Source organism: Lygodium microphyllum, chromosome 28 (assembly GCF_053477565.2).
Source record: "Lygodium microphyllum isolate KBCC chromosome 28, Lygodium_microphyllum_v1.1.10, whole genome shotgun sequence".
Classification (NCBI taxonomy): domain Eukaryota; kingdom Viridiplantae; phylum Streptophyta; class Polypodiopsida; order Schizaeales; family Lygodiaceae; genus Lygodium; species Lygodium microphyllum.
In genome coordinates this window covers 82,275,929-82,300,358 of record NC_141162.1, presented here as the reverse complement: position 1 = coordinate 82,300,358, position 24,430 = coordinate 82,275,929, and the positions used below count along the sequence as shown (strand labels likewise).

Sequence of the window (24,430 nt, the reverse complement as noted above, 5' to 3'; positions counted from 1 at the left end):
TTTCATGATGGAATGTTTATTTTGCCTTGCTGTGTGCAGATTTTTCCTTGTTTTGTTTTCTCTCCACCCCCTTTCTCAGCTGATCACTCTCCCTACTTGCTGTTTGCTTCCCCTTTTTTACAGGTACTACTATCTACAGCCTTGAAAACCTACGTTCCTCATCCCTCAGCTGCCCAATCCTTTTCCTTTCCTGTCCACACTATTTGTAGCACTTTTCCCTCAGACTTGGGGCTGTTTTTTAGTGTTTCCAGCTAACAATCCCTCTCCTCTCTTTGTCCTTCGCTGTGCACACTGGTTTGAGCTGGTTTTCCCAAAATTTGCTGTTGGTCTCCTCTATTTCCATGGAGGAACAACCACTCTTGAGTCTTCAATCTTGACATATGTCATCATTATTCATAGGCGATGGCATGCTGCAGTTTTTTATATCAGGTTCTAACTTCTAAATCTTGATCTTGAAAGTTTTTAAACTCATGCGTTATGATTTTGAAGTCTTACTGTCTTAAATCTCTGGTAGAAGCATGTATACTTGTCAAATCTCTTCTAAAGTTACATGTATACTCTATATTGTTGAGGAAGTTAAGTGGTTTGCTGTAGATGTTCAACATTATGTTAATGGTTGAACATATATACTCTATATTGTTGAGGAACTTGAGGACATATATAAATGGTATTACCATTTATATCTCTCTAATATTACAATATTCCTGTTATAGACAAAAAATTCATTCCTCTATTTTGTCATTTCGACTTCGGGATGAAACTCAACTTTGAAATGTGGTTCTGTTTTGCCATTGTCAAAACTTTAGGCATCTATGCTCAACACCCTTCTCAAGCCCAAAAAGGAGCCAAAAAGAGGGGGTGCGAGAGAGAGAAGAAGATGGACTCGGGGATCCTAGTGTTCCACCTATAAGGTAACATGTAGTGAAGAACAATAGATATGATGAGCTGATAGAACCCAAAACTCAACCTTGTTAGAGAAGCCACAAGCTCTGTTACTCCATGTTGGAAGGTATATGCAATTGAGACCTAGCCACCAACAAGTGATGGCTAAAACTATTATGGGAGCACCAGACTACGCTCAAGAGACTAGACTAGATGTAAGATTTGTTACAAAAATTCTCATTACAAGATAATCCCAAATAGAGGCACAACTTTGAGCCTTTTGGATCTATTGCTTAAGTTCTTGGTATATATCTACTAGGTGTTGGGCTTTATCTTGGTCGGTAGGGCTCTTTACTTGATTGGAGAGATGTACATCTATCCTTGGATGCTATAGTTTGCAAAGAAAGGAGTTTGCTTGGTAGATGCATGGATACTATTATTATAAGCAAACTCTACAAAGGGCAAGAGCTCAAACCAATCATTCTAATGGTAGTTAATGGTACAACAGAGATATTGTTTCAGAACTTAATTTACCTGTTCTGTTTGACCATGAGCTTGTGGATGATTGGCTCTAAATAACTTAACTTGGACTCTAGGCTCTTCCAAAGACTGGATATGAATTGGGGATCTTGATCACTGATGATGTCGTCTTGAAGTCCATGTAATTTGAAAGTGTATCTGAGGAAGAGTCTAGCAGTATTTATGCCTGTGATGGTCTTGGCGGTAGAGATGAAATGTGCCATTTTTGTGAACTTACCTACCACAACAAGAATAGAGTCATATTTGTTTGATTTGGGAAGATTTGTTATGAAATCCATGGATAGAGAAGACTAGGGTCGTGCTAGAATAGACAAGAGTTGCAGGATGTTGGGTATTTGACTCACGCCTCACTTACGCCTACGCTCATATGGGAGTGTCGGTGATCAGTAGGACACTGGGCACTTTTTACTCTTGGTAGGAGAGGTTTTTTCCCCCAGCCTTATAGTCTTATTTTCGTATGTGCTTATGTGCTTATGTGCTTATGTTACACACTTATGGGCACTTACCGTGTGTCGGGTGTGAACACCCCCCTACAACCCTAAGGTTTAAGGGTTGTACTTTGTACTTTCATGTTACACTCTTTCAGTCTATTCTCTTGGGTGTCGTGCTTCACTCTGTCTCTCTCACTCTCACACTGTCTACTGCACTCTCAGCTGCACCTCGATCCTCCCACCTCACATTTGGTATCAGAGCTTAGGCTCTGTTCAGCTGAGGCTCTGTTCAGCTTAGCTCCATTCAGCATTCAAGAATCTCTGCTCAGGTTGAGCCTCAACCTTCAGAAGGAGACGCCCTGCTCCTCTGCTTTGCATAGCAGCACCTCATCCTCAGCAGCTCGACCTGCTCCTTCTCCACCTCGTCTGCCCGCCAGCACCGCCTACTCCTGCTCGTCACCAACGTGTCCTCCTGCAGCTCGCCACCGCCTGTCAGTTCGCCAGCGCGCAGCTCCAGATGCCCTCAGCGGCACCTGTACCTGCGTGCGCCACCTGTCCCAGCACGCCACCAGCAGACCTCGTCTGGACCAGTGGTCGCCTCCTGTGGCCAATGCCACCCGTTTGTGTGTAGCATTGACTTTGCAGCTCCACCTCGTCAGCCCCGCTGCCTGACTGCCCGCCCGACTATCAGTTTGCGCCGTCCGCTCTGTCCACGTCAGGCGCATGTCAGGTATTGTTTTAAAAATTATCCTTTTATTCCAGAATAAATCTCTGGCAGAGGGGGTTCCTACGCAAGCACGCATAGAATTCAGGATACGTGTCTGGGACACGGCTGATGCAAATTTCTGGGCACATTCATAAGAAATTTTGGGGCTTTTATGTATTTTGAGGGCAGTTGCATATGAACTGCAGTTACAATGACAGAAAGATTGTTTTGAACACATTTGAGGCAGAAATTTTGGGGATTTTGATATTACAGTGTTGCTGAGCACTGTTTGCACCTTGGGAAGCGTGTAAAGACAGTTTTTGACAGAGTACACCCTTGCACATTAATTGCCGAAGTGTGCTTGCTGCAATTTCTGGAAATTTGCAGATTTCCAGTCCTTACTGCTTTGACATTGCTCATTTGTCTTTGGAAATTTGTCATCATGGCAAATCAGGGAGGTGATGTATTTACGTATGTATCCAAGGAAGACAGATTGGACGGAAACAATTATTCGCTATGGTCATTCATGATGAAAAATGTATTAGTGGCTAAGAATTTATGGGATTATGTTAGTGGAGAGGAAACTCGACCGGGAGTTGTAGCTCCCGTTACTCCTCCTCCTCAAGGGGCACGTGGACAACGGGGACCTCAGCCCGCTCCACCTCAGCCACTTCCTCCAAGAACTGCAGCTCAAAAAGTTTGGGATACATGTGATGCACGGGCCTTGTCGCTGATTGCTTTGGCAGTTCAGCGGTCCATCATCCCTCACATTTGTTTAGCATCCTCTTCACGAGATGCATGGCTGACTTTGGAACATATGTTTGCAGGAAAGAATGAGACTCGGATCTCTTTCTTGAAGAAAGAGTTAGAGACTTTGAAGATGAATGAGGGTGATTCTTTGCAGGATCACTTGAATAAGATTCAGAACTTGCGGGAGCAGCTCATGAATGTAGATGAGTACTTTTCGGATGCACAGTTGATATCCACCACCTTGAATTCCTTACCTCCTTCGTACTTGTCTTTTCATACTGCATTGAACCTCACTATGAGGATTGCCGAGCACCCACTCACTTTCATTCAGCTGGTTAGTTTGCTTCTAGAGGAGGAGCAAACAAGAAAAAATAGTGGTGTGGATGCTATAGTCTCTGAGCAGGCTTTTGTGGCAAGACATAAAGGCAAAAACAGCAAGGTGAAAAATGCTCCACAGAGTTCTGGTACTTCTGGTACATCACAGAATCAGACACAAGGGGGGACGGAAGCTAAAAAGGGAAAATGTCATTATTGTAAGAAGCCAAGCCACTATATCACTGAGTGTAGGAAGCGCATTGCCAAAGAGAAGAAGGAGTCAAGAATGTCTGTTTCTACTACTCCTTCCACTGCTAGTAAGTCCGCTCCTTGTTGTAGATAGGGACTATTGTGTTTACACTTGCAGTTATGACATCTCTTGGGCTGATAGAGCACTTAGCTCTACAGAGGATGCTGACACTTGGTTCTTTGACAGTGGTGCTTCTAGATATATTACATCTTGCAGAGATTTGTTTGCTTCAGTTAGTGCACCTCCCGTTGGGAAATCTGTACAGTGTGCCAATAATGCATCATACCCTGTTCGTGGTATTGGGGAGATTCAGCTCACAGCCATTGATGGCTCTATTCTCCGCCTGCAGGATGCTTTGTTTGTGCCTGGGATCAAGAAGAATTTGCTATCTATTTCTTCTTTGGCACGTTGTGGTTTGAAGGTCACATTTGATGATGACCGTTGCATGGTTAGAGATAAAGAACACATGACTTTGGTCTTGACAGGATATTTGTGTCATGGTTTATATGGGTTGGATGCTCTTTCAGTAGATCAGTCGGCATACTTGACATCCACTTTTACTCCTGCTATGATACAGGCGGAGTTATGGCATGCTCGTTTGGGGCATGTAAACTTTGGCAGCTTGATGCTTTTGCAGCGTACTCAGATGCTGGATGGCTTACCTATCTTGGAGAGACCTCCTGAGCACTTATGCGAGGGATGCATTTTGGGAAAAATGCATCTTTTCTCATTTCCCCGTGATGTTTCTTTTAGAGCAACAACCAGATTGCAGTTGGTGCATTCAGATGTTTGTGGGCCTATGCAAACAATGTCATTGGGCGGTTGTTATTATTTTGTGACATTCATTGATGACTTTACACGATTTTGCTGGGTCTACTGTTTGAAAAAGAAGTCAGAAGTGTATGATGCATTTTTGGCTTTCAGTGCACTTGTTGAAAATCAATTTGGATGCAAAATTAAGACTCTCCGTTCGGACCGAGGGGGGGAATACATGTCCTCTATGCTGAATTCTTTTTTGAAGCAGAAAGGCATTGTCCATCAGTACACTACTGCCTATACTCCACAGCAGAATGGGGTAGCAGAGAGGAAGAATTGGTCACTCATGGAGATGGCCAGATGTATGCTGAAGGCAAAGAGCTTGCCTCATAGTTTTTGGATGGAAGCAGTCATGTGTGCTTGCCATATTTTGAACAGATGCCCTACCAAAGCCTTGAAGACCATCACACCTTTTGAGACTTGGAACAGCCGTAAACCTTCTGTTGGCCACTTCCGTACCTTTGGGTGTCTTGCCTATGCCCATATTCAACAGGTACTTAGAAAAAAGTTGGACAACAAGGCTGTTAAGTGCATTTTTATGGGATATACCAGTGAGAGCAAAGGCTACAGACTCTATGATCCCGTTACAAAGAAGGTTTTTGTTAGCAGGGATGTTGTTTTTGATGAAAAATCAGAATTATCCTTGGCTGGTTTGGACACATATTAGGCTGCCCGTGATGTTTTTGAAGGGCTGCTGCCCATTACTTTTGGTGATTCAGCTGGAGCTTCAGAAAATGAACCTAATGTTCAGCCAGCTGCTCCTATGGAAAGTGCAGAAATTGAGCCATTGGCTGATCGGAATATTCAGCATTATGCTGAAACTGAAATTTAGCAAGAGCTTGCACACAGTCAGGAAGCTAGATAGTTACCTAGATGGTATTTGCAGACTATGCAAGATAGTCCTTTGGATGCACCCATGGCTGGTCGTACTAGAAGGCAAACTCGTTTGCATGATTCAGCACGTACCATGGAGTTTGTTATGGCAGCAAGTACTTTTGATAATGAAGAGCCTGAATGTTTTGAGGATGCACAACACAGTGTGCATTGGATGGCAGCAATGCAAGCTGAATTATATTTTATCACTAAGAATCAAACTTGGGATTTGGTGTCTTTGCCATTTGGGAAGAAAGCCATTGGAACGAAATGGGTCTACAAACTGAAAAGGAAAGCAGATGGATCCATTGATAAATACAAGGCACGGCTTGTAGCTAAAGGCTACGCATAGAGAAAGGGCATTGACTATGAGTAGACATTTGCTCCTACTTCCCGTGTGACGACCATCAGGTCTATGATTGCTTTGGCTGCACATTATGGTTGGACAGTGCATCAGCTGGATATCAATACTGCATTTTTACATGGGGAACTTTAGGAGGAAGTTTATGTACAGCAGCCCATTGATTTTGCAGTTGAAGGCTCAGAACATTTGGTATGCAAGCTCAAAAAGGCACTATATGGTTTGAAACAAGCTCCTAGAGCTTGGTATGCAAAAATAGATGCTTTCTTGCTTGGTCAGGGGTTTCTAAACAGCTCATCTGAGGCTACCCTTTACGTATGTAAAGAAGGGGGATCTATGCTGATTATATGTCTTTATGTTGATGACCTTTTGCTCACTGGAACACATGCTGATCAGATTTCAGCATTCAAACAAAATTTGCAGCAAACTTTTGCAATGTCTGACTTGGGAATTTTGCATTACTACTTGGGCATCCAGTTCATACATGATGCTCGAGGTATTGGGCTCTCACAGTCAAGGTATATCGGGCAGCTTCTTGAGAAGTTTGGCTTACAGGATTGCAAGCCAGTTTGTACCCCCATGGAACCTGGACTGAAACTGTCATTACATGATGACAGTGATTTGTTTGATATACATACATATGCTCCTGCAGTTGGATGTCTTATCTACCTATGCAACACTAGGCCGGACATACAGTTTGCAGTTTCAGCTTTGAGCAGGTATATGCATCAGCCACGTATGTCACATTGGCAAGCTGTCAAGCGTGTTTTTCGTTACTTGCAGGGTACTCGATCTCTTGGGTTGCTTTATGCCAAGGGGGGACCACTGCAGTTACATGCTTACAGTGATTCTGATTGGGCTGGTGATTATGATACACGTCACTCCACTAGTGGCAATTGTTTCTTTCTTGGCTCTTCTTGCATTTCTTGGCTTAGCAAGAAACAATCCACTGTTGCCACATCGTCATGTGAAGCTGAATACAAGGCAGCTTTCACTACCATAGTTGAATGCGTATGGCTTAGACGCTTGCTAGCTGATCTGGATGTATCTGTTACGGAGCCTACTCCTTTGTTCACTGACAGTTAGAGTGCCATTGCAGTGGCATGGAACCCAGTGTTTCATGCCCACACGAAACACATTGAGATCCATTATCACTTTGTCAGAGAGAGGCTACATGCAGGTGATATCAACATTGTCTAGTGTCCTACCACCAGTAATGTGGCAGACATCTTCACCAAAGCTCTTTCTCGTGACAAATTTGAAGCATTTCGCGATGCTTAAATTTGATATCCTTTGGTGGCGGATGATCCTTGTACTCTTGATCACTCTTCACTCGAGGGGGGTTTGTTGGGTATTTGACTCACGTCTCACTTACGCCTACGCTCATATGGGAGTGTCGGTGATCAGTAGGACACTGGGGCACTTTTTACTCTCAGTAGGAGAGGTTTTTTCCCCTAGACTTATAGTCTTATTTTCGTATGTGCTTATGTGCTTATGTTACACACTTATGGGCACTTACCGTGTGTCGGGTGTGAACACCCCCCTACAACCCTAAGGTTTAAGGGTTGTACTTTGTACTTTCATGTTACACTTTTTCAGTCTATTCTCTTGGGTGTCGTGCTTCACTCTGTCTCTCTCACTCTCACACTGTCTACTGCACTCTCAGCTGCACCTCGAGCCTCCCACCTCACACAGGAGGCCATGTGATTTGTGACGAGGTACCTTGGTTCTGTTGTAGGTATTACATGATTTTATATATTCCTTAACTTATTTCCACATCTAGGGCCGCCAAAAATCTCTTGAAATAAGCTCTAAGGTCTTCTTAACTCAAAGTGTCCTGTTGTTGGGGTGTCACAGTGTTCTTGGAGTACATGGAGTCTCGGCTTTCCTGGAGAGATGTAAAGTAGATCCTTATAGTTTAACAATCCATTAGTTTTGTGAAAATCACAAACTTCATTTCCTTTTCCTTCTTGATGTTTTCTCTTGACATTGTTGGCCAAATCATGATGCGGTAGGGCTTCATGAATTAACTAGATCAAGGTATGGTCATCTTGGTGACAATTGGAGATGGCTGCTAGTTGGAGGTGCTCTGGCTTGAGTAGTATTGCTCCTTGTTGATCAAAATCTTTTTCTTCCTTCTTAGGTGCCAGGTAGGATCTTCGTGATAAAGAATCGGATTGTCTTTGTTGGTGTCCTGGGTGATAGGTAATGACAGCCAAACCTAGATAAAAAGTTACTTCAATAGGATTGTCTTCGATTGAGGATGCGGGTTGTCATAAAGTATTCTAGATTTTGGTGATCTATATAGACAATAACTTTATGGGCTGCACCCTCTAGATGATGACACAAAGTATCAAAGGCATCTACAATGGGAAGGAGTTCTTTGTCATGGATCTCATAGTTTATCTTTGGAGGGGAGAACTTCCTTGAATGGAATATTATTGGATACATATGACCATCATCTCCATGCTGGGACAAGATGGCTCCTAAGGTATAGTTTGATGCATCGGTCTCCAAGAAAAATAGCTTGGTAGGATCCAGGTGGACTAGAATAGGGGCAGTGGTAAAAGTGGCCTTCAAGGTCTGGAAGACCTTCTCGACTTCTGGGATCCATGAGAACTTTGAGTTTCCTGTGAGTTTGGTGAGTGGTGTGACTATCTTTGAGTAATCCTCGATAAATATCCTGTAGAAGTTGGCAAAGCCAAGGAAACATTGGACATCACAGACACATGTGGGTGTCTACTAGTCCAAAATAATCTCGATTTTCTTGGGGTCCATGAAGATTCCTTTTTGGGAGACATTGTACCCAAATAATTCCACATCTGTCTAATGGAAAAAACATTTCTCAAGTTTTGCATATAATCCTTTTTCTTTGAGCTTTTCCAAAACTAATTTTACATGGTGCTCATGGTCCGTTGGAGCTTTTAAGAATATCAAGATATCATTCAAGTGTATAACTATAAAATCATCTAAATGCTCTCGGAATATATCATTCATCATATGTTGGAACACTACAGGAGCATTGGTAGGACTGAATGACTTAACAACATACTGTTGGGTATTTCACTTACGACTCACTTACGCCTACGCTCACATAGGAGTATTGGTGATCAGTAGGACACTGGGATACTTTTTAGTCTTGGTAGGAGAGGTTTTTTCTCCCAAAATTTTGGTATTATTTCGTATGTGCTTATGTTACACACTTACGGGCACTTATCGTGTTCAGGTGTGAACACTCCCTACAACCGTAAGGTTTAAGGGTTATACCTTCTACTTTCAGTTTCCACTCTTTTAGTCTATTGCATTGGGTATTGTGCTTCACTCCTACAGTCTACTGATTCTGTGCTGAGCTTCGATCTTATCTTCATCTAACATTTGGTATCAGAGTATTGGCTTTGTTCAGTTGAGGTTCCGTTCAACTCAGCTCCGTTCAGCCTTTGGGAGCTTCTCCCTAAGTCCAATTCTGCTCCCTACCGCCACAGCCCCAAGACCACCACATCTGCGCCTTGTCTTGCAGCAGCTCAACCTGCATCTTGTATTATAGTAGCTACTTCGTCCTGCACCACCAACTCGTCACGCCAGTCTGCTGTACGGGCCACTGTGGCCATGTCTTGACAGCGCCACCTGTCAGACGGAATGCCCGCCAGACTGCTGCACACCCCATCAATCACGCTGCCTTTGGCCAAGCCCGCCCGTCGCTTGAGAATCGCTTGTCTATGCCCCATTGTCAGAGTGCCGCCCACTAGCTAAGCGTTGCCCGTCCATCTGTCTCCAATGCCACACGACTTTGATTGACTTGCCACAGTTTTAACGCCCGCCACCTGTCTGGTTGCGACACCCAGCTTCGCCTTGTCCACCGCCCATTGTGTGCAACCTCTGCTCTGTGCTTTCTCGCCAAAACTCTGACACTTGCTAGTTCGCCTGTACTTGTGCCCGTGTCAACCCATCATTTCTGAGGTAAATTTTTTTAAAATTCCAGAATCAATTCCTGGAAGAGGGGGATTCTACCCAACAGACACAGAATTGTGGATACGTACGGTGGATGCAAATTTCTGGCCAAATTTATCGGACATTTTGCGGTTTTTGTGTTTTTTGAGGACATTGGCACATGTATTGTAGTTATAATCACTGAAAGACAGTTTTGAACAAATCAGGGGCAATAAATTTTGGGGATTTTGCTGATACAGTGTTACAGAATACTGAATGCATCTTGGACTGCGTGCATTAAAGACAATTTTGACAGAGTGCACCTCAGTGTACTAATTACAGAAAGTTATTTCCTGCAATTTCTGGAAATTTTCAGATTTCCAGTTTGGTCCTGCTTGGACATTGCTCTTTTACTTCTTTTGGTAATTGATTATCATTGCAAATCAGGGAGGAGATATCTTCACCTATGTATCCAAGGAGGACAGATTGGATGGAAACAACTATTCAGTTTGGTCTTTCATGATGAAGAATGTGCTTGTGGCGAAAAATCTTTGGGATTATGTTAGTGGAGAAGAAGCTAGATCTGGAGTTGTGGCTCCAGCTACTCCTTCTCCAGGAGGACGTGCACAATGGGCACCTTAGCTTGCTCCACTTCAGCCACTTCCCCAAAGAACAGCAACTCAAAAAGCATGGGATACACGGGATGCATAGGCTTTGTCATAGATTGCATTGGCAGTTCAGCGGTCAATAATCCCCCATATTCGTTCAACAGATTCTTCACGAGAAGCTTGGCTAATTTTGGAGCAGATGTTTGCACGCAAGAATGAAAGTCACATCTCTTTCTTAACGAAAGAGCTAGAAACATTGAAAATGGATGAAGATGATTCTATTCAGGATCACTTGAACAATATTCAAGACTTGCGTGAGCAGCTTATGAATGTCGATGAGTACTACTTAGATGCACAATTGATATCTACTACATTGAACTCATTACCGCCCTCGTACTTGGCCTTTCATACAGCTCTAAACCTCACCATGAGGATTGCCCCACAGCCGATTACTTTTCTTCTGTTAGTCAGTTTGCTTCAAGAGGAGGAGCAAACAAGAAGAAATAATGGTGTAGATGCTATAGCCTCTGAGCAGGCTTTTATGGCTAGACAAAAGGGCAAAGGCAGCCAAGTAAAGAATGCTCCGTAGAGCTCTGGGACTTCTGGCACGTCACAGGCAAGTAAAAAACAAGGGGCTACGCAAGCCAAAAAGGGCAAATGCCATTATTGCAAGAAGCGAGGCCACTACATCACTGAATGCAAAATGTGAATCGCCAAGGAGAAGAAGGTGTCAGGAATGCCTGTTTTTGATGCTCCTTCCACTGCTACTAAGTCCGCATTCTTTGTTGTAGACAAGGACTATTGCTTTTACACATGCAGTTATGACACTTCTTGGACTGATCGAGCATTTAGCTCTACTAAGAATGCAGGCACTTGGTTTTTTGATAGTGGTGTTTCTAGGCATATTACATCTCGCAAAGATTTATTTGCTTCTGTTGGTGCAACTCTAGTTGGCAAGTTTGTACAATGTGCCAACAATGCATCATACCCTGTTAGAGGTATTGGGGAGATTGTGCTCACAGCCATTGATCGCTCTATTCTCGGCCTACAAGATGCTTTGTTTGTGCCAAGTATAAAGAAGAATTTGCTCTCTATTTTTTCTTTGGCACGTTGTGGATTGCAGATCACATTTGATGATGACAGATGCATGGTGAGAGACAAGGAATGCATGACTTTGGTCTTGACTGGTACTTTATTCATGGGTTATACGAGTTGGATGCTCTTTCAGTTAATTAGTTAGTGTACTTGGCATCTACTCTTACTTCTACTAAGTTACAGACAGAGTTATGGCATGCTAGGACAGGGCATGTGAACTTTGGCAGCTTGATGCTCTTACAACATACACAGATGCTAGATGGATTACCTCTATTGGAGAGACCTCCTGAGTGCTTGTGCGAAGGATGTATTTGGGAAAAATGCATCGCTTTTCGTTTACCCGTGATATTGCTTTTAGAGCAACAACTAGATTGCAGTTAGTGCATTTAGATGTGTGTGGGCATATGCAAACAAAGTCATTAGGAGGATGTTACTTTTTTGTGTCTTTTATTGATGACTTTACTCGATTTTGCTGGGTCTACTCTTTGGTCAAAAAGTCAGAAGTATATGATGCATTCTTGGATTTTATTGCACTTGTTGAAAACCAATCTGGTTGTAAAAGTAAGACTCTCCGTTCCGGACCGAGGGGGGGAATACATGTCCTCTATGTTGAATTCTTTTTTGAAGCAGAAGGGCGTTGTCCATCAGTACACTATTGCTTATACTCCACAATAGAATGGGGTTGCAGAGAGGAAGAATCGGTCACTCATGGAGATAGCCAGATGTATGCTGAAAGCAAAAACTTGCCACATAGTTTTTGGATGGAAGCCGTCATGTGTGCTTGCCATATTTTAAACAGATGCCCCACCAAAGCATTGAAGAAAATTACACCTTTTGAGGCTTGGAACAGCCAGAAACCTTCTGTTGGACACTTTCATACCTTTGGGTGCCTTGCATATGCACACATTCCATAGATACTCAGAAAAAAGCTGGATAACAAGGCTGTCAAATGCATTTTTGTGGGAAATAGTAGTGAGAGAAAAGGCTACAGACTCTATGATCCCGTCTCTAAAAAGGTGTTTGCCAGTAGGGATGTATTATTTTATGAAAAATTAGAATTGTCCCTTGCTGGTTTAGATACATATTAGGCTGCCCACGATGTATTTGAAGGGCTGCTGCTGCCCATTACTTTTGTTGATTCAGTTGGAGTTTCAGCAAGTGAACTCAATGTTTAGTGGGTGCTCCATTGGAAAGTGCAGAAAATCAGCAATTGGCTGATCTGAATATTCAGCAAAGAGCTGAAACTGAAATTCAGCAAGAGCTTATGCACAGCTAGGAGGCAAGACAAATGCTTAGATGGTATTTACAGACTATGAAAGATAGTCATCTAGATGCAGCCATGGCTAGTATTACCATGACCAAGCACATTTCCAAGAAAGAGCTGCATTTACTGCATCATCTTTTGATGAAGACGGAGATAATGTGATTGAAGAGACATTTGTCCCTATAAATCCGCATCGACAGCCATCTCCAACTTCACCAACCTCAGTACTATGAGCTCAATTGAATGCTCACTTTTCTTTTGTAAGTAATTCTTTTGCTATTACAAATCCTGTGAATACTACATCTGCATCAACATCCAAAACAAAGCCCTTTTATAATGACTTCTATAAGAAGATAGGTGTGCCGGAAAAAGTTAGATCTTTTTCAATATGGTCTATTGATGGCAAAACATCCGAAGAAATTAAACTTCTTATTTACATGATGTATGCATATGTAGGACAAAAAATGATAGAAAAGCCACAAATAGATAGAATAGACATTCTCAATGTAATGACACATGGTTTTGTGGGTGGACTTAAACAATGTTGGATATCTATTCATCCCTAGGTTAAATTAGCTATAGTACAATATCAGGACCCTATTCAAATATTCTTTGAGCTATTATTAGGAGAACTAGTTGGAAACAAACTAGATGATGTACTAGAAGCTAGAGAAGCATTTTTCAAATTCAAACTCTGTGATCCCAGATTATACAAAGAATACCTTGTATATATGAGAGACCTTATGTATGAAGGTCTTAGAGCTCATGACAACTCCATGAAAGAGCATCTAGTATGTTCTTTTTCAGAACCCATCCCTTTCTATTGTAAACAAAGAATGAAAAATGAAAACAGGGACTTTACTGATAGTGTTGGACAGATCATCCAAACCATCGAACAGACTATCAAAGAGGTTTGTCATCAATAAAAAATGACACAGCTGAATCAAAAATTTCCACAATCTATATGTAAAAAAGCCTCTAAATTTGAAGCAGATTTTGGATGTGACAGATGTCATTGTGATATTTCCACACACAGCTACTACAAAAGGAAGAACAACAAGTATCATCATCATCATCAAAGACATTATGGACAGCAACCAGATTATGAACAAGAAGCTTCATATAGCCACAGGTTTCGCAAACATCCCAGAAGATCAAAAGGAACCAAAAAAGCTAAGTATCACCAAAAACATTTTTTCAGGAAAGGAAAATATGATAAAAGTTCAAAAAACAAAGTTTGAAATGTTTTATTTACGGGAGTGCTTCACACTTAGCAAATAAATGCCCAAAGAAAAAGGATAATGCAGATGCCGCCAAGGTCAACATGATGCACCATTAGGACTATGATAGCTATTCAGATGACGAATATTCCTACAACAGCAGTTATGACACATAAGAAGAAGAAGAAGAAGAAGAAGAAGAAGAATCTTCTGAAACAGAATCCTTTGAAACATCTTATGCAACAGGCTCTTGGCATACAATAGATAATTTTTCAGATACATTAGAAGACGCACCTTCTGATATAACTGAAGAATCAGATGATGAAGTAAACCCGGACAACTTTCAAGCTATTAATGTTCACAAGGCTCATTTTTCCTCTAAAGGAAAATTTATGGGAAATGCTTTTGCCTCCTCTTCAAAAATGAAGGAAAAGAAACTTGAAGATAGTTTATCAAGCCCAAAAGAATGTGAAGATACAGACACCTCCTCATCAAAACACAAGAAACAGAAGAATAAGATACGACAAGAATTCTTCTCAAATCCATATGACTTGCCAAAGCAGGATACTCTTAGTCCAAAAACAAAAGGACAGACAAATCTTTTCATTTCACACAAGCTAGAAACTCTACACCATCCCAGGACAGCTTCACAATTACTGAATTCAGCCTCTCCAGGTATGCAACAAGCAGGACAGGATATGACTAATGCCTTTTTACAAATACAACAGGAATTACACTCTGTAAAATCCACAAAAGAATCTTGCTAAGCCAAAAGGATATGGCCCTACAACAATCTGCAATGCTCAACTCCAAGTGATAGTATACATCCATTAAACCAAGTAAGGTCATCCCACACTTGAATCCACAAGCTAAATGCTTTAGATACAGGTGGACCTATTCCTATAGTGTGTGTACAGGTTAAAAACATGCCACAATTTTCTCTTTTTGTGGATGCATTATTGGATACATGATCTTCATTGACAATAGCCCCCTATGAACTCTTTTCCAAAAATTATATGAAGGTTTCTACACCCATCATAGTAGAATTATCCAATAACAAAAAAATCACACTCATTCATGTGACACATGCTTATTTACAGCTTGGAACAATCAAAATGCCAATAGAAATACAACTCATGAAACAGATGAGGTATGACTTATTGATTGGTACAGACATCCTGTAACATTTGTTGCTCTACACCTTTTGGGCCAGAAAGTTTACAGTGACTTACAAGGGTAAACAAGCTGACATGACACTACTCACAAACAAGCAGAAAGTTTACCGAAGCAAATGCCAAGGCTAAAGAAAGCTCAAGATCTCAATGGATAAAGACAGAATTGAAAAAACAGGAAGAAGCTACAATACAATTACAAGAACATATAAAGACTTTCATGCATGATAACCCTATGATCTATCAGGAGAAAAGATAAAAGTTTGCTGTATCCTTACCCATTCAGTCTAATGCAGTCCCTACCAAAGCAGTCCATTTAGGCATGAAGGATGAATACTTACATTTGTGCAAAGAAGAGATTCAGTCTCTACTGGCAAAAGGCTTAATAGAAACAACAAATTCACCATGGGTATGTCAAGCCTTTTACGTCAACGAGCATTCAGAACAAAAAAGGAAAAAAAAGAGATTAGTGATCAATTACAAACCATTGAACAAATATCTAATAGGACATGGCCATCCTATTCCTTTAAAAGACCTTCTTTTGAAAAGATTGAAAAAAGCCAATATCTTCAGCAAGTTTGATCTTAAATCAGGGTTTTGGCAATTACCTATAAAGAAAGAAGACAGGTATAAAACAACGTTTTGTGTTCCTCAAGGCCATTACCAATGGACAGTGCTATCCTTTGGAATCAAGATAGCCCCTACAAAGTTTCAAAAACGGACTGATTCCATTTTTGGCAAATATCCTTTTTGCCTAACTTATATTGATGACATTCTTGTATTTTTAGAAACTGTGCAGGAACATATAGAGCATCTTTCTCAATTTGCAAAAGCTGTGGAAGAAGTAGGAATAGTATTTTCATCTACTAAATCAGTGATGTTCCAAACATCAATAGAGTTTCTTGGTATAGAAATAAACCAAGGCAGCATAAAGCTTCAAGAGCATGTATTGACTAAAATCACAGACATGCTAGATACCTTCAGTACAATAAAAATCAGAGACATGCTAGATACTTTCAGTACAATAAAACAACTTCAACAATTCCTAGGCCGTTTAAATTGGATCAATTTCTCTACTCCAAATATAGCCCATTACTCCCAGGAACTCTATCCTCCATGTGTACAACAAACCTTGAGGGAAGAGAGAAACTTAGAAAGCATAGAAGACAAAGCAAATGAATGATGAATTATTGAATCGTGCTAAGTGAATCAAGCTGATACAATGGAGCTGAAGCTCTGAAGATAACTACAGTCTTGCTTGAATCATGCAGCAACACCTGTAGGGAATTCACACAATGAAGGGAGCAAAATAGAGTCCTCTAGCAGCAAGATATTGAAGGTAAGTGCAGAAGGGTGAAGGAAAGGATATCCATCTGTAGAGGGAGTGAAACGTAGTCCTTAGGTTCTATTAGAGAGAATGGATATGCTGAAATCTGTTTGAGATGATGGCTCCTATCAAGGCGATTGCTGGGCATTTAGCTTGAGAAGAAAACACAAGAATATCTGATGAAGATCTCTCCATGTAAGTGACTACAGATAGGTGACTGGGTGGGCAATCCTTCAAGAGTGAAGAAAACACAAAAATGCAGGTATATGATGTAGGGCTGATTAAGAGGTGTAACTTGCTGTAAATGGCTTGAATCTGCTGCAAATGAAGCTTGATGATCATGCCAAGTGAGGAGGGCTGATGCGAGATCATGTAGGCTGCAAAATGCTTAGGTGGATGCAAAAGCCACAAGCCATAATGTCCTCCTCGTAGGGTGTGAAGGGTATTGGAGACGATGGAGAAAGGAGAGAAGAATATGGAAGACAGTGAGAGAGTGTCAATAGGAATGAATATGTGGATGATGAATGGGCGGAGTCAGTGCCATACTTATAGGCACAGACTGTCTCGAGTGGCACCCACTAAAGTCTCTCGATTGGTACCCACTAAAGTCTCTCGGGTGGTGCCTTGAAAGTCTTTCTGGGGCTGTAAATGGAAGCCAAAAATAGTAATGGAGGAGGAAAAATGTATTGAATGACTTGGTTTTTCAACAAGACCCCCAAGGGATAGCCTAGATGCTTGCAAACAGTGCCTTTAAGCATAACCTCACCTTGCTAATTGAAGGCCTAGAAGATCATTTTCAGTGCATCTAATAAGGACTGATTTAAAGGTATTAATGCGAAGCCCTGAAACAAGGGCAAACAAGTCCCATGTATCCATTGCTCTTGGTATATTATCACGGTCAGCTTTGAGAAACATGAAGGCATCATCGGCCAAAGCTTGGCCAACCAACTACTCATGTGAAGGGAGAGAGAGGCCAACTACTTCGCCATTAGCCACCAGGCTAGACAACATCACCAAGATGGGATTAATGGCCAAAACAAAGAACAAAGGATTCAATGGACAACCTTGCCTAATAGATCAGGGAAGGGGAAAGGGGTTTGTGATGCCACCATTGAGCAAAAATCTGGAGGAGGAATTGAAACTAGTGGTATTAATAAGTCTAGAGATTCTAGGACCAAATCCCATACAATACATTAGTTGGTTCAAGAGAGAACATTCCAAGTGGGCAAAGGCTTTTTCTAGATCCAATTGGACCATCACCATTTCCTGCTTTGTGTAGTGAGCATAGTCTATTGCTGTTAGGACATTCAAGATGTTGCATAGAATATTCCTTCCTTTGATGGATTTGTACCACCAAGGTGATTCAGGTCATGAAGATATTTGTGCTGACATAGAAGATATTTGTGCAATGTGTTAGCCAAGACTTTGGAAAAAATCTTGTACACAGAGCTCATTGACGAAATCAATCGTTGCCAACACTTCAAAGTTGGAGGGGAAGACACTTTGGGAATCAATTTAATGACACCCAACACCCTCAAGAGCACATCATGTCTCCTTTCATCCAAGTCTGCTGATATAAAGCTATCAAAGGTGCAACAAATTGAGTTGCATAGGTCTCAAAGAACCCATTAGTGATACCATCCCACCGAAGGCTCTTATCTTTAGAAAAATGCATCAGAACTTCCACACTTCATGTTGTGTTATATCCGCATCCAACATGTAAGCAATATCTGGCAAGACTCGATCTTTAACCAGATCACAATCAATGAGTGGGCCACCCTATATTAGAAATAGAGTATTGCGATCCAAGCAAGTCCATAAAATAGTTCTTGCACATATGTACAATTGCGTGAGGATTTTTGACCATTTCACTTGGGGAATGGCTTAGGCAGACCATGTTTTCCCTAGCAAAGGAAACATGCAAGCGATAAAATTTATATGATTGGCAATTATTATCCTACAATCCCTTAGATAACGCTACAAGTTTAGCGTGCTGATAGGATCTCTTTTGGAAAGTATCAACAAGTTGCGACAATATCATAGAGATAGAAAACAAAAGGGAATCTTGCAGTGAATCCATCAAAAGAGAATGCTCCAAATCTAGGAGTTGCTCAGTGGCATGCAATCTTTGCTTGTGGAGAGTAGCATGATATATTTCATATTGCCTAGCAATTGTTTGTACATTGTATATCAAAAAATCAAGAGAGGCTATCCCTTGAGATGGAAGATCCAATAAAAACTAATGTAGTAACTAAAGCATATAGCCATTAAATGGACCCGTGTGAAACCGTCAGCATCCGCCTGTGGTTATGTAGGCTGAGCCGCCTTGGCTTCGAAGCGCGTGCAATCTGCTGCGTGATGCCCAAAGTCATGGTATCGTAGGCACTGGCCAGGCTGCCCTGTCACAATAACCTAGTGTTTGAAAGAGTGTCTGCCTACCTCGATCTCAAGAAACTTGGGTATGTTCTTTGCATCTTTTAGAGCCACCCGTACCTTCGGGACTCCTGCAGCTCTCACTGTATCCGCGAAGGAGGGAGAAAGAACTGTGCCGAAAAGCCATCCAAAGTCCTCCACTAACTGAAGATACTCTACCGCCAGTTTGGGGAATAGAAGGGTGTTCGGGTGTCTAGGAAACCTATTGTGGAGTGTGAACTCCTCCATTGTGAAGCCACTTGACCAGGAAACAATGTAAATGACCCCCTTCGTGGAGGCATAAGGTGAGCTATCCACTAGCTCGCGGGCTGCATCCACGGAGGTGAGTCGAACCATGAAGATCCCATGACCCATGAGAACTGCCTCCACAATCTGCGCTGTGCCAATGCGTAGCGTGGAGTGAAGCCAATCCCAAATCTATGGGCCCTGGATGGAGAGTGTCCTACGACTTGTCCATAGATTGCTATTTCTTTTAGTTCCAGTTCTGTGGCACGGATGGAAAGGAGCTGTTCCTCAGAGAGGACGACGTGCAAGGTGTTTGATTGGGGGGCACTCGCAGAATGCTCCGGCATGACCAGAGGTTTCCATTGCGCGTCACTGCTAGGGGCTACCAATCTAGTTGTTGTGATATCGGGGGAATGTTGTTACAGACGGAGGAAGCAACGAATGCTAGTGGTATGAATGTGTAGAATAAGATGGAGGCACCAGAGCAGGTTCATTGGGGAGGTCTTTCGTGCATGAGATAGAGGGCGGAACCACCACAGCAGGTCTATGGTCAAGTGGGGACTATCTCTTCCTATGCCTTATAGGGGTTGTAGGACACACTAGACATGCATGCTCTGCAGGTGTTGCGGGACAGGGAGCTGCAAATCAGGGTTGCAGTTCCCACGCTCTTACTCTTTTTATCTATTTGGTCCAGATGCTGTCTATTGCTACACACAGCAGGCCTGTAGGCACAGTGGCAACAAATAGGCGCTCCCTCTCTCTGTGATCCTGTGGCACACTGCGAGAGGATTATGGTTGTTGCTGATTCACATTCATCATCCTTGTTTCGTGGTTAGGTCTACTTTTCCATCTTTTTGGATGATGCCATACAAACCTACATAAGATGACATAGCCAACTCATTCCTCGAATCCCAATTCTTGCAAATCTTGAAGTTCATCCTGCTGGATGCAACGTTCGTCAATCCATGAGCCTGAGGCTCTACAAGATAAGAGTGTGACCACCCAGATCGTAAAATCCTCTCATTTACGGTGGTAGTGCGCTAGATCAGGGCAAAATCTCCATTAGTGTTGTGGCCAATTGGGTGGTTCGTGTAACCTCTACTTGAAAGGTGAAGGGTTGCAAAACTAGTGCTCGGAATGCAATGCGATGGATCTGCACAGAGTTTTGGGAGGTTGACCTTGGTAGGTGTGGGTCCAGTGTGCGATACTGACACTGGAATGGGGTTCCAGGAGATCGATGCCACGGAAGCAGGGAAGAGCTAGGACAATCATAGCAAGTGCAATCCCCCGGGTGCACTTGCACTGGAATGAGGTTCGTGAAGACCGGCGACATTGCGGAATTAGGGTAGGGTCTGGAGAATGGTGCCAGGACATGCAGGCTGCAGTGGATTCGCCTTTGTACTCTGCAATGGTCACCCTAGCGAAGAAGGAGAGTCAAAGGAGGTCACCTGCGAAATCCAAGATGCAATCATACAAGCTCCAATCAGCAAGACGATGTTGCAAATGTTTTCCTCCACAGGAGGAGGACAATTGCTCTCGGCCAAGAAAAATGGTGGAGGATGAAGAGATAAATGGGAGAGAGTAGAGGCTATGGCAGAGAACTCCCACACATTGCTTAGGAAGTAGAGAGAGGATGGGCAGGGCAGCTGTAGAGCTGCTCAGGAGCGCTCTGCGCGCCAGGGCAGCATAGTAACGCCTTCGAAAGCTTAGGAGGGTCCCGGTTAGATGGGAGCTTTTCTAAATTGGCGATAGAAATAGGAAGATGATAAATTGATCGACTAGTTGTTAGGTAGAACCGACTTGCATTGTTTTAGGGAGGCCGGAATGGGATTTTGCCTTATGGGCAGGAGGGTTGATGTATCGCACTCCCCTTTGTCTCCCATTCTCTTTGAACTAAGTGCAATGGCAAGTCCGCTTCAGTTTGAGTAATCTTGTGGGAAGTGGGAACTCGAAATTATAGACACTAGCTGGCTGTTAGGAGACCCGTCTGATTTTAGGAACCCGGGAATTCAGGTCAATCCTAGTGGGTTTGTCAGCCAGAACTCTTCCTTTGCAATGTAGACTTAGTAGGGACTAAGTGACAAACCCCATGATATTCCAAGGGAGTGCCAGGTGGCTTCAATTTTGGAAAACCTATTGATGGACTACTAAAAGGTGCACCTTGGATTGAGACTGGCGGACCACTCTCATAGAACCAGAAAATTGAAGGCTGATATCCTTGGGATGATGTATGCAAGATACGGACAGCAATGCTGCAGCATAGTCGGGAGAGAAACCAGTTTTTTTACAATAAAATGGCTTAGCAGCTTCAATGACATATAAAAGCTTGCAGCCCCACCCATGCCTATGTAGAGATTCAAGAAAAGAAAACCACACATTGTTGAGTCAGTGCATATGCAAAAATTAGGTGACAAATGCAGGCCCAAGAAAATTCAAATCCGTCTAGTGCCTGGACATACAAATCAACACATGCTACTTAGTAGTCCTAGAATGAAAACAAGCTTCTCAGTCGTGTTTGTTGGGAAGGGAAAGGAGGGGGAGAGGATGGATTTGAAATAGTCCCTAAGCTTGTCACCAACACAACTTGAAAGTTAAATTTGTGGATCGAAACTTTGAATACCTTAGTACTTGTGAATTGTTACAAGGAACCTGGTTGACCACAAAAGTCTCTAGACAAGTGAGAGCTTAGCAATATTGAAAAAGATAAGTTAACTTGAATGGAGTGAACTTCAAGATGTGGTGGAGTTTTTTGAGGTTGACGTGAAAGTACTTACATATTACTGTTTCATGTAAACCGAGATGATTATCCTTTTGTCAAGACGAATCTGGATCTGTAAGGAAGCTTTCCAACTTATGTCAGTTAAGGCAAGAGATGAGAAAAAGTCTGAGGCAGAAAGCATTATAGAGTTCACCCTCCTTGTCAAGCAGTGATGCTCCTAATCAGAGAAGGCCTACAACACCTCTTTTTCTGAAAAAGGGTGAAAGAAGCCTCTGCTCCAACTTTTTGTAATCCAGGAAGGTTTCCTTTGGCATGACTATTGTTGACACTAGCAGAATCTTAGGGCATGAGAGTGCTCAGGGTTTAGCATTTCCTGTTTTAGCATTTTCGAATAGTTGACCTAGGCACCCTGTCCCTGTGTCCTTTGTTGTTTTGGTCTACTTATTGTTGGCAGTCTTTTATGGTGGTTTCCAATGGGTCTGTATATAGGCACATAATATTTTACACACACACACACACACACACACGTGCATGTGCATGCATGCTCAACACATGCATGCACCCACACACGCGTGCATGCACACACAATTTATTTCTGTTTGGACCTTTTCACTTTTTCAGTTAGGCACATGTATTATGGTTTGATTTGTGATGTTGTAACATTACTTCAAATCAAATAAACTTTCAAAAAAGGCTATTGCATATTAGTGCTTTTTCTTGCCATGGCAGAACAGCAAGGCTATTGCATGCTCATGCTTTTTCTTGCAATGGCAGAGAATAAGTATAGCATACTTCATTGTGGCTGTTTGTGAACTTTTCACGAAAAAAACCAATGATGGAAATAGGGAGGCTACAAAGATGATAAAGATGTATCCCTGGCATTGGTAAGTTTCATATTATCTTTACATTTTAACCTGTATATAAATCTTGTACACATGCATTGATATGTTGAATGCTTCTGAAAATTCATCGAGCTCAGTGATTTTTGAGTCTTCTTAAGTTTGGAGGAAATATATGTTAACTGTATTTCAGTTAAGTGTGATGGTAAGATTGCACATGCTTGTGTTAATGAAACTGTTGGCCAGATTATTTTCTTGGAGTTCTGCTTTAAAAGTTCTCAAGCAATACTTAGTGAGTATGATTATTGATTCAGGAACCTTGCAATTGTGCCTAGTGTTATTGACTTGTGTGTGTTAAGAATAATATTATTTCTTCTTGTTCTTTCTATTTTGAAGTGTAGGCAAATAAGCTTATGATTCCTGAATTCTCTGAATTAAGGGTAGTAAGTTGGGGACATCCTTTTCTCTGGAAGCCTCAGTCTTTACAGATACAAAATTATACAATTGATGAACTTCCTTACCCAATAGCTATCTCAGGCTGAAAACCCTTGAAGAAACCCAGCATATTTTGATGTAACCCTAGTGCAATTTTATAATGAAAGGCCAAATTCTAGTCAAGGTTAAAAGCCAAGCAATAATTGTATTTTCAAGCCTTGTAAATGCTTTTTGGAATAAAGTATAGTTACTTAATGGAGGGATCACTGATGAAATTGCCCTATCTCGGACTCTTCAGCAAGGCTGCCCTCTCAGCCCTTTGTTGTTTGCTTTAGTCACTCACCCGATGCTTTCATTGTTGGATAGGTTGGCCGATCAAGGTGAGATTGTTGGTTTGTCTCTTCCCAGTGGGGCCCAAATTGTGGGTCAGTCTTTGGTAGATGATTCCTTTATGTTCCTTAAGGCTGATTGCACAAATGTTAATCGAGCAATGGTTGCATGGAATCTTTTTGCTATGGCATCGGGACTTCATATTAATGCTCAGAAATCTATATTGCTCTCTTGTACGGAAAATGATTTGCAGGCTTTGGGCTGGGATGGTATTGTGATTCCTAAGGGAAATATGAACAGACACTTGGGTTATCCTATTGGTGTGGAGGTAGCTCCCCGTGCCTTGTTGGGTTCGATGTCATCCCATATTTATGATCGGTTCATGTACTAGAAATCTCAAGGCTGGCCTCTCCATGTGAGACTTAAAATTGCACAAAGCATTATCAACATGATTTCATTCTTCTTGCCATTGCTTCCTTGGACCAAGAACTCTCTTTTGGAATTGGCTTAGCCTATCCAATTCATGTTATCGAAAAAGAAAGGCAATCTCCTGGACCAGGTGTGGATTTCATGGCAGCATGTGACTACACCTAAAAGGATGGGGGGAGCAGCTCTTTTATGTGTAGAAAGTCATCCTTGTACAAATATTGCAAATTTTTTTATAGAAAGGACTGGCATTTCTCATGGTAGCATGGTTACTCATGCTTCTTGGTGGCATATGCTTAACTCCACAAGATCTATTAAGGTATCCCAGTCTTTTCTCCTTTCTCATATAATTGCATATTGGCAGGCAATGTTAAGCTTTGCAGTTTGGCGCCCTCCTGATTTTCATAAGGAGGAGAATTCCCTGCAAGGTGAAGTACTGGCTACCTCCAGGTTATTGGATTGGCCTGATAAAGATCTATAGCAAGA

The 24,430-nt window shown here is 42.0% G+C and overlaps 1 protein-coding gene across 2 annotated transcripts in view; it reads left to right on the top strand.

Moving 5' to 3' along the window:
- Nucleotides 1-24,430, top strand: part of LOC148011682 (heparan-alpha-glucosaminide N-acetyltransferase-like protein (DUF1624)) — a 352,978-nt gene that overhangs the window by 147,456 nt on the left and 181,092 nt on the right. For both annotated transcript variants that reach the window (XM_087670955.1, XM_087670954.1), the window contains exon 5: nucleotides 22,689-22,798. In XM_087670955.1, coding sequence (XP_087527081.1) covers nucleotides 22,689-22,798 — 110 coding nt within the window. The remainder of the gene's footprint in view (nucleotides 1-22,688; nucleotides 22,799-24,430) is intronic.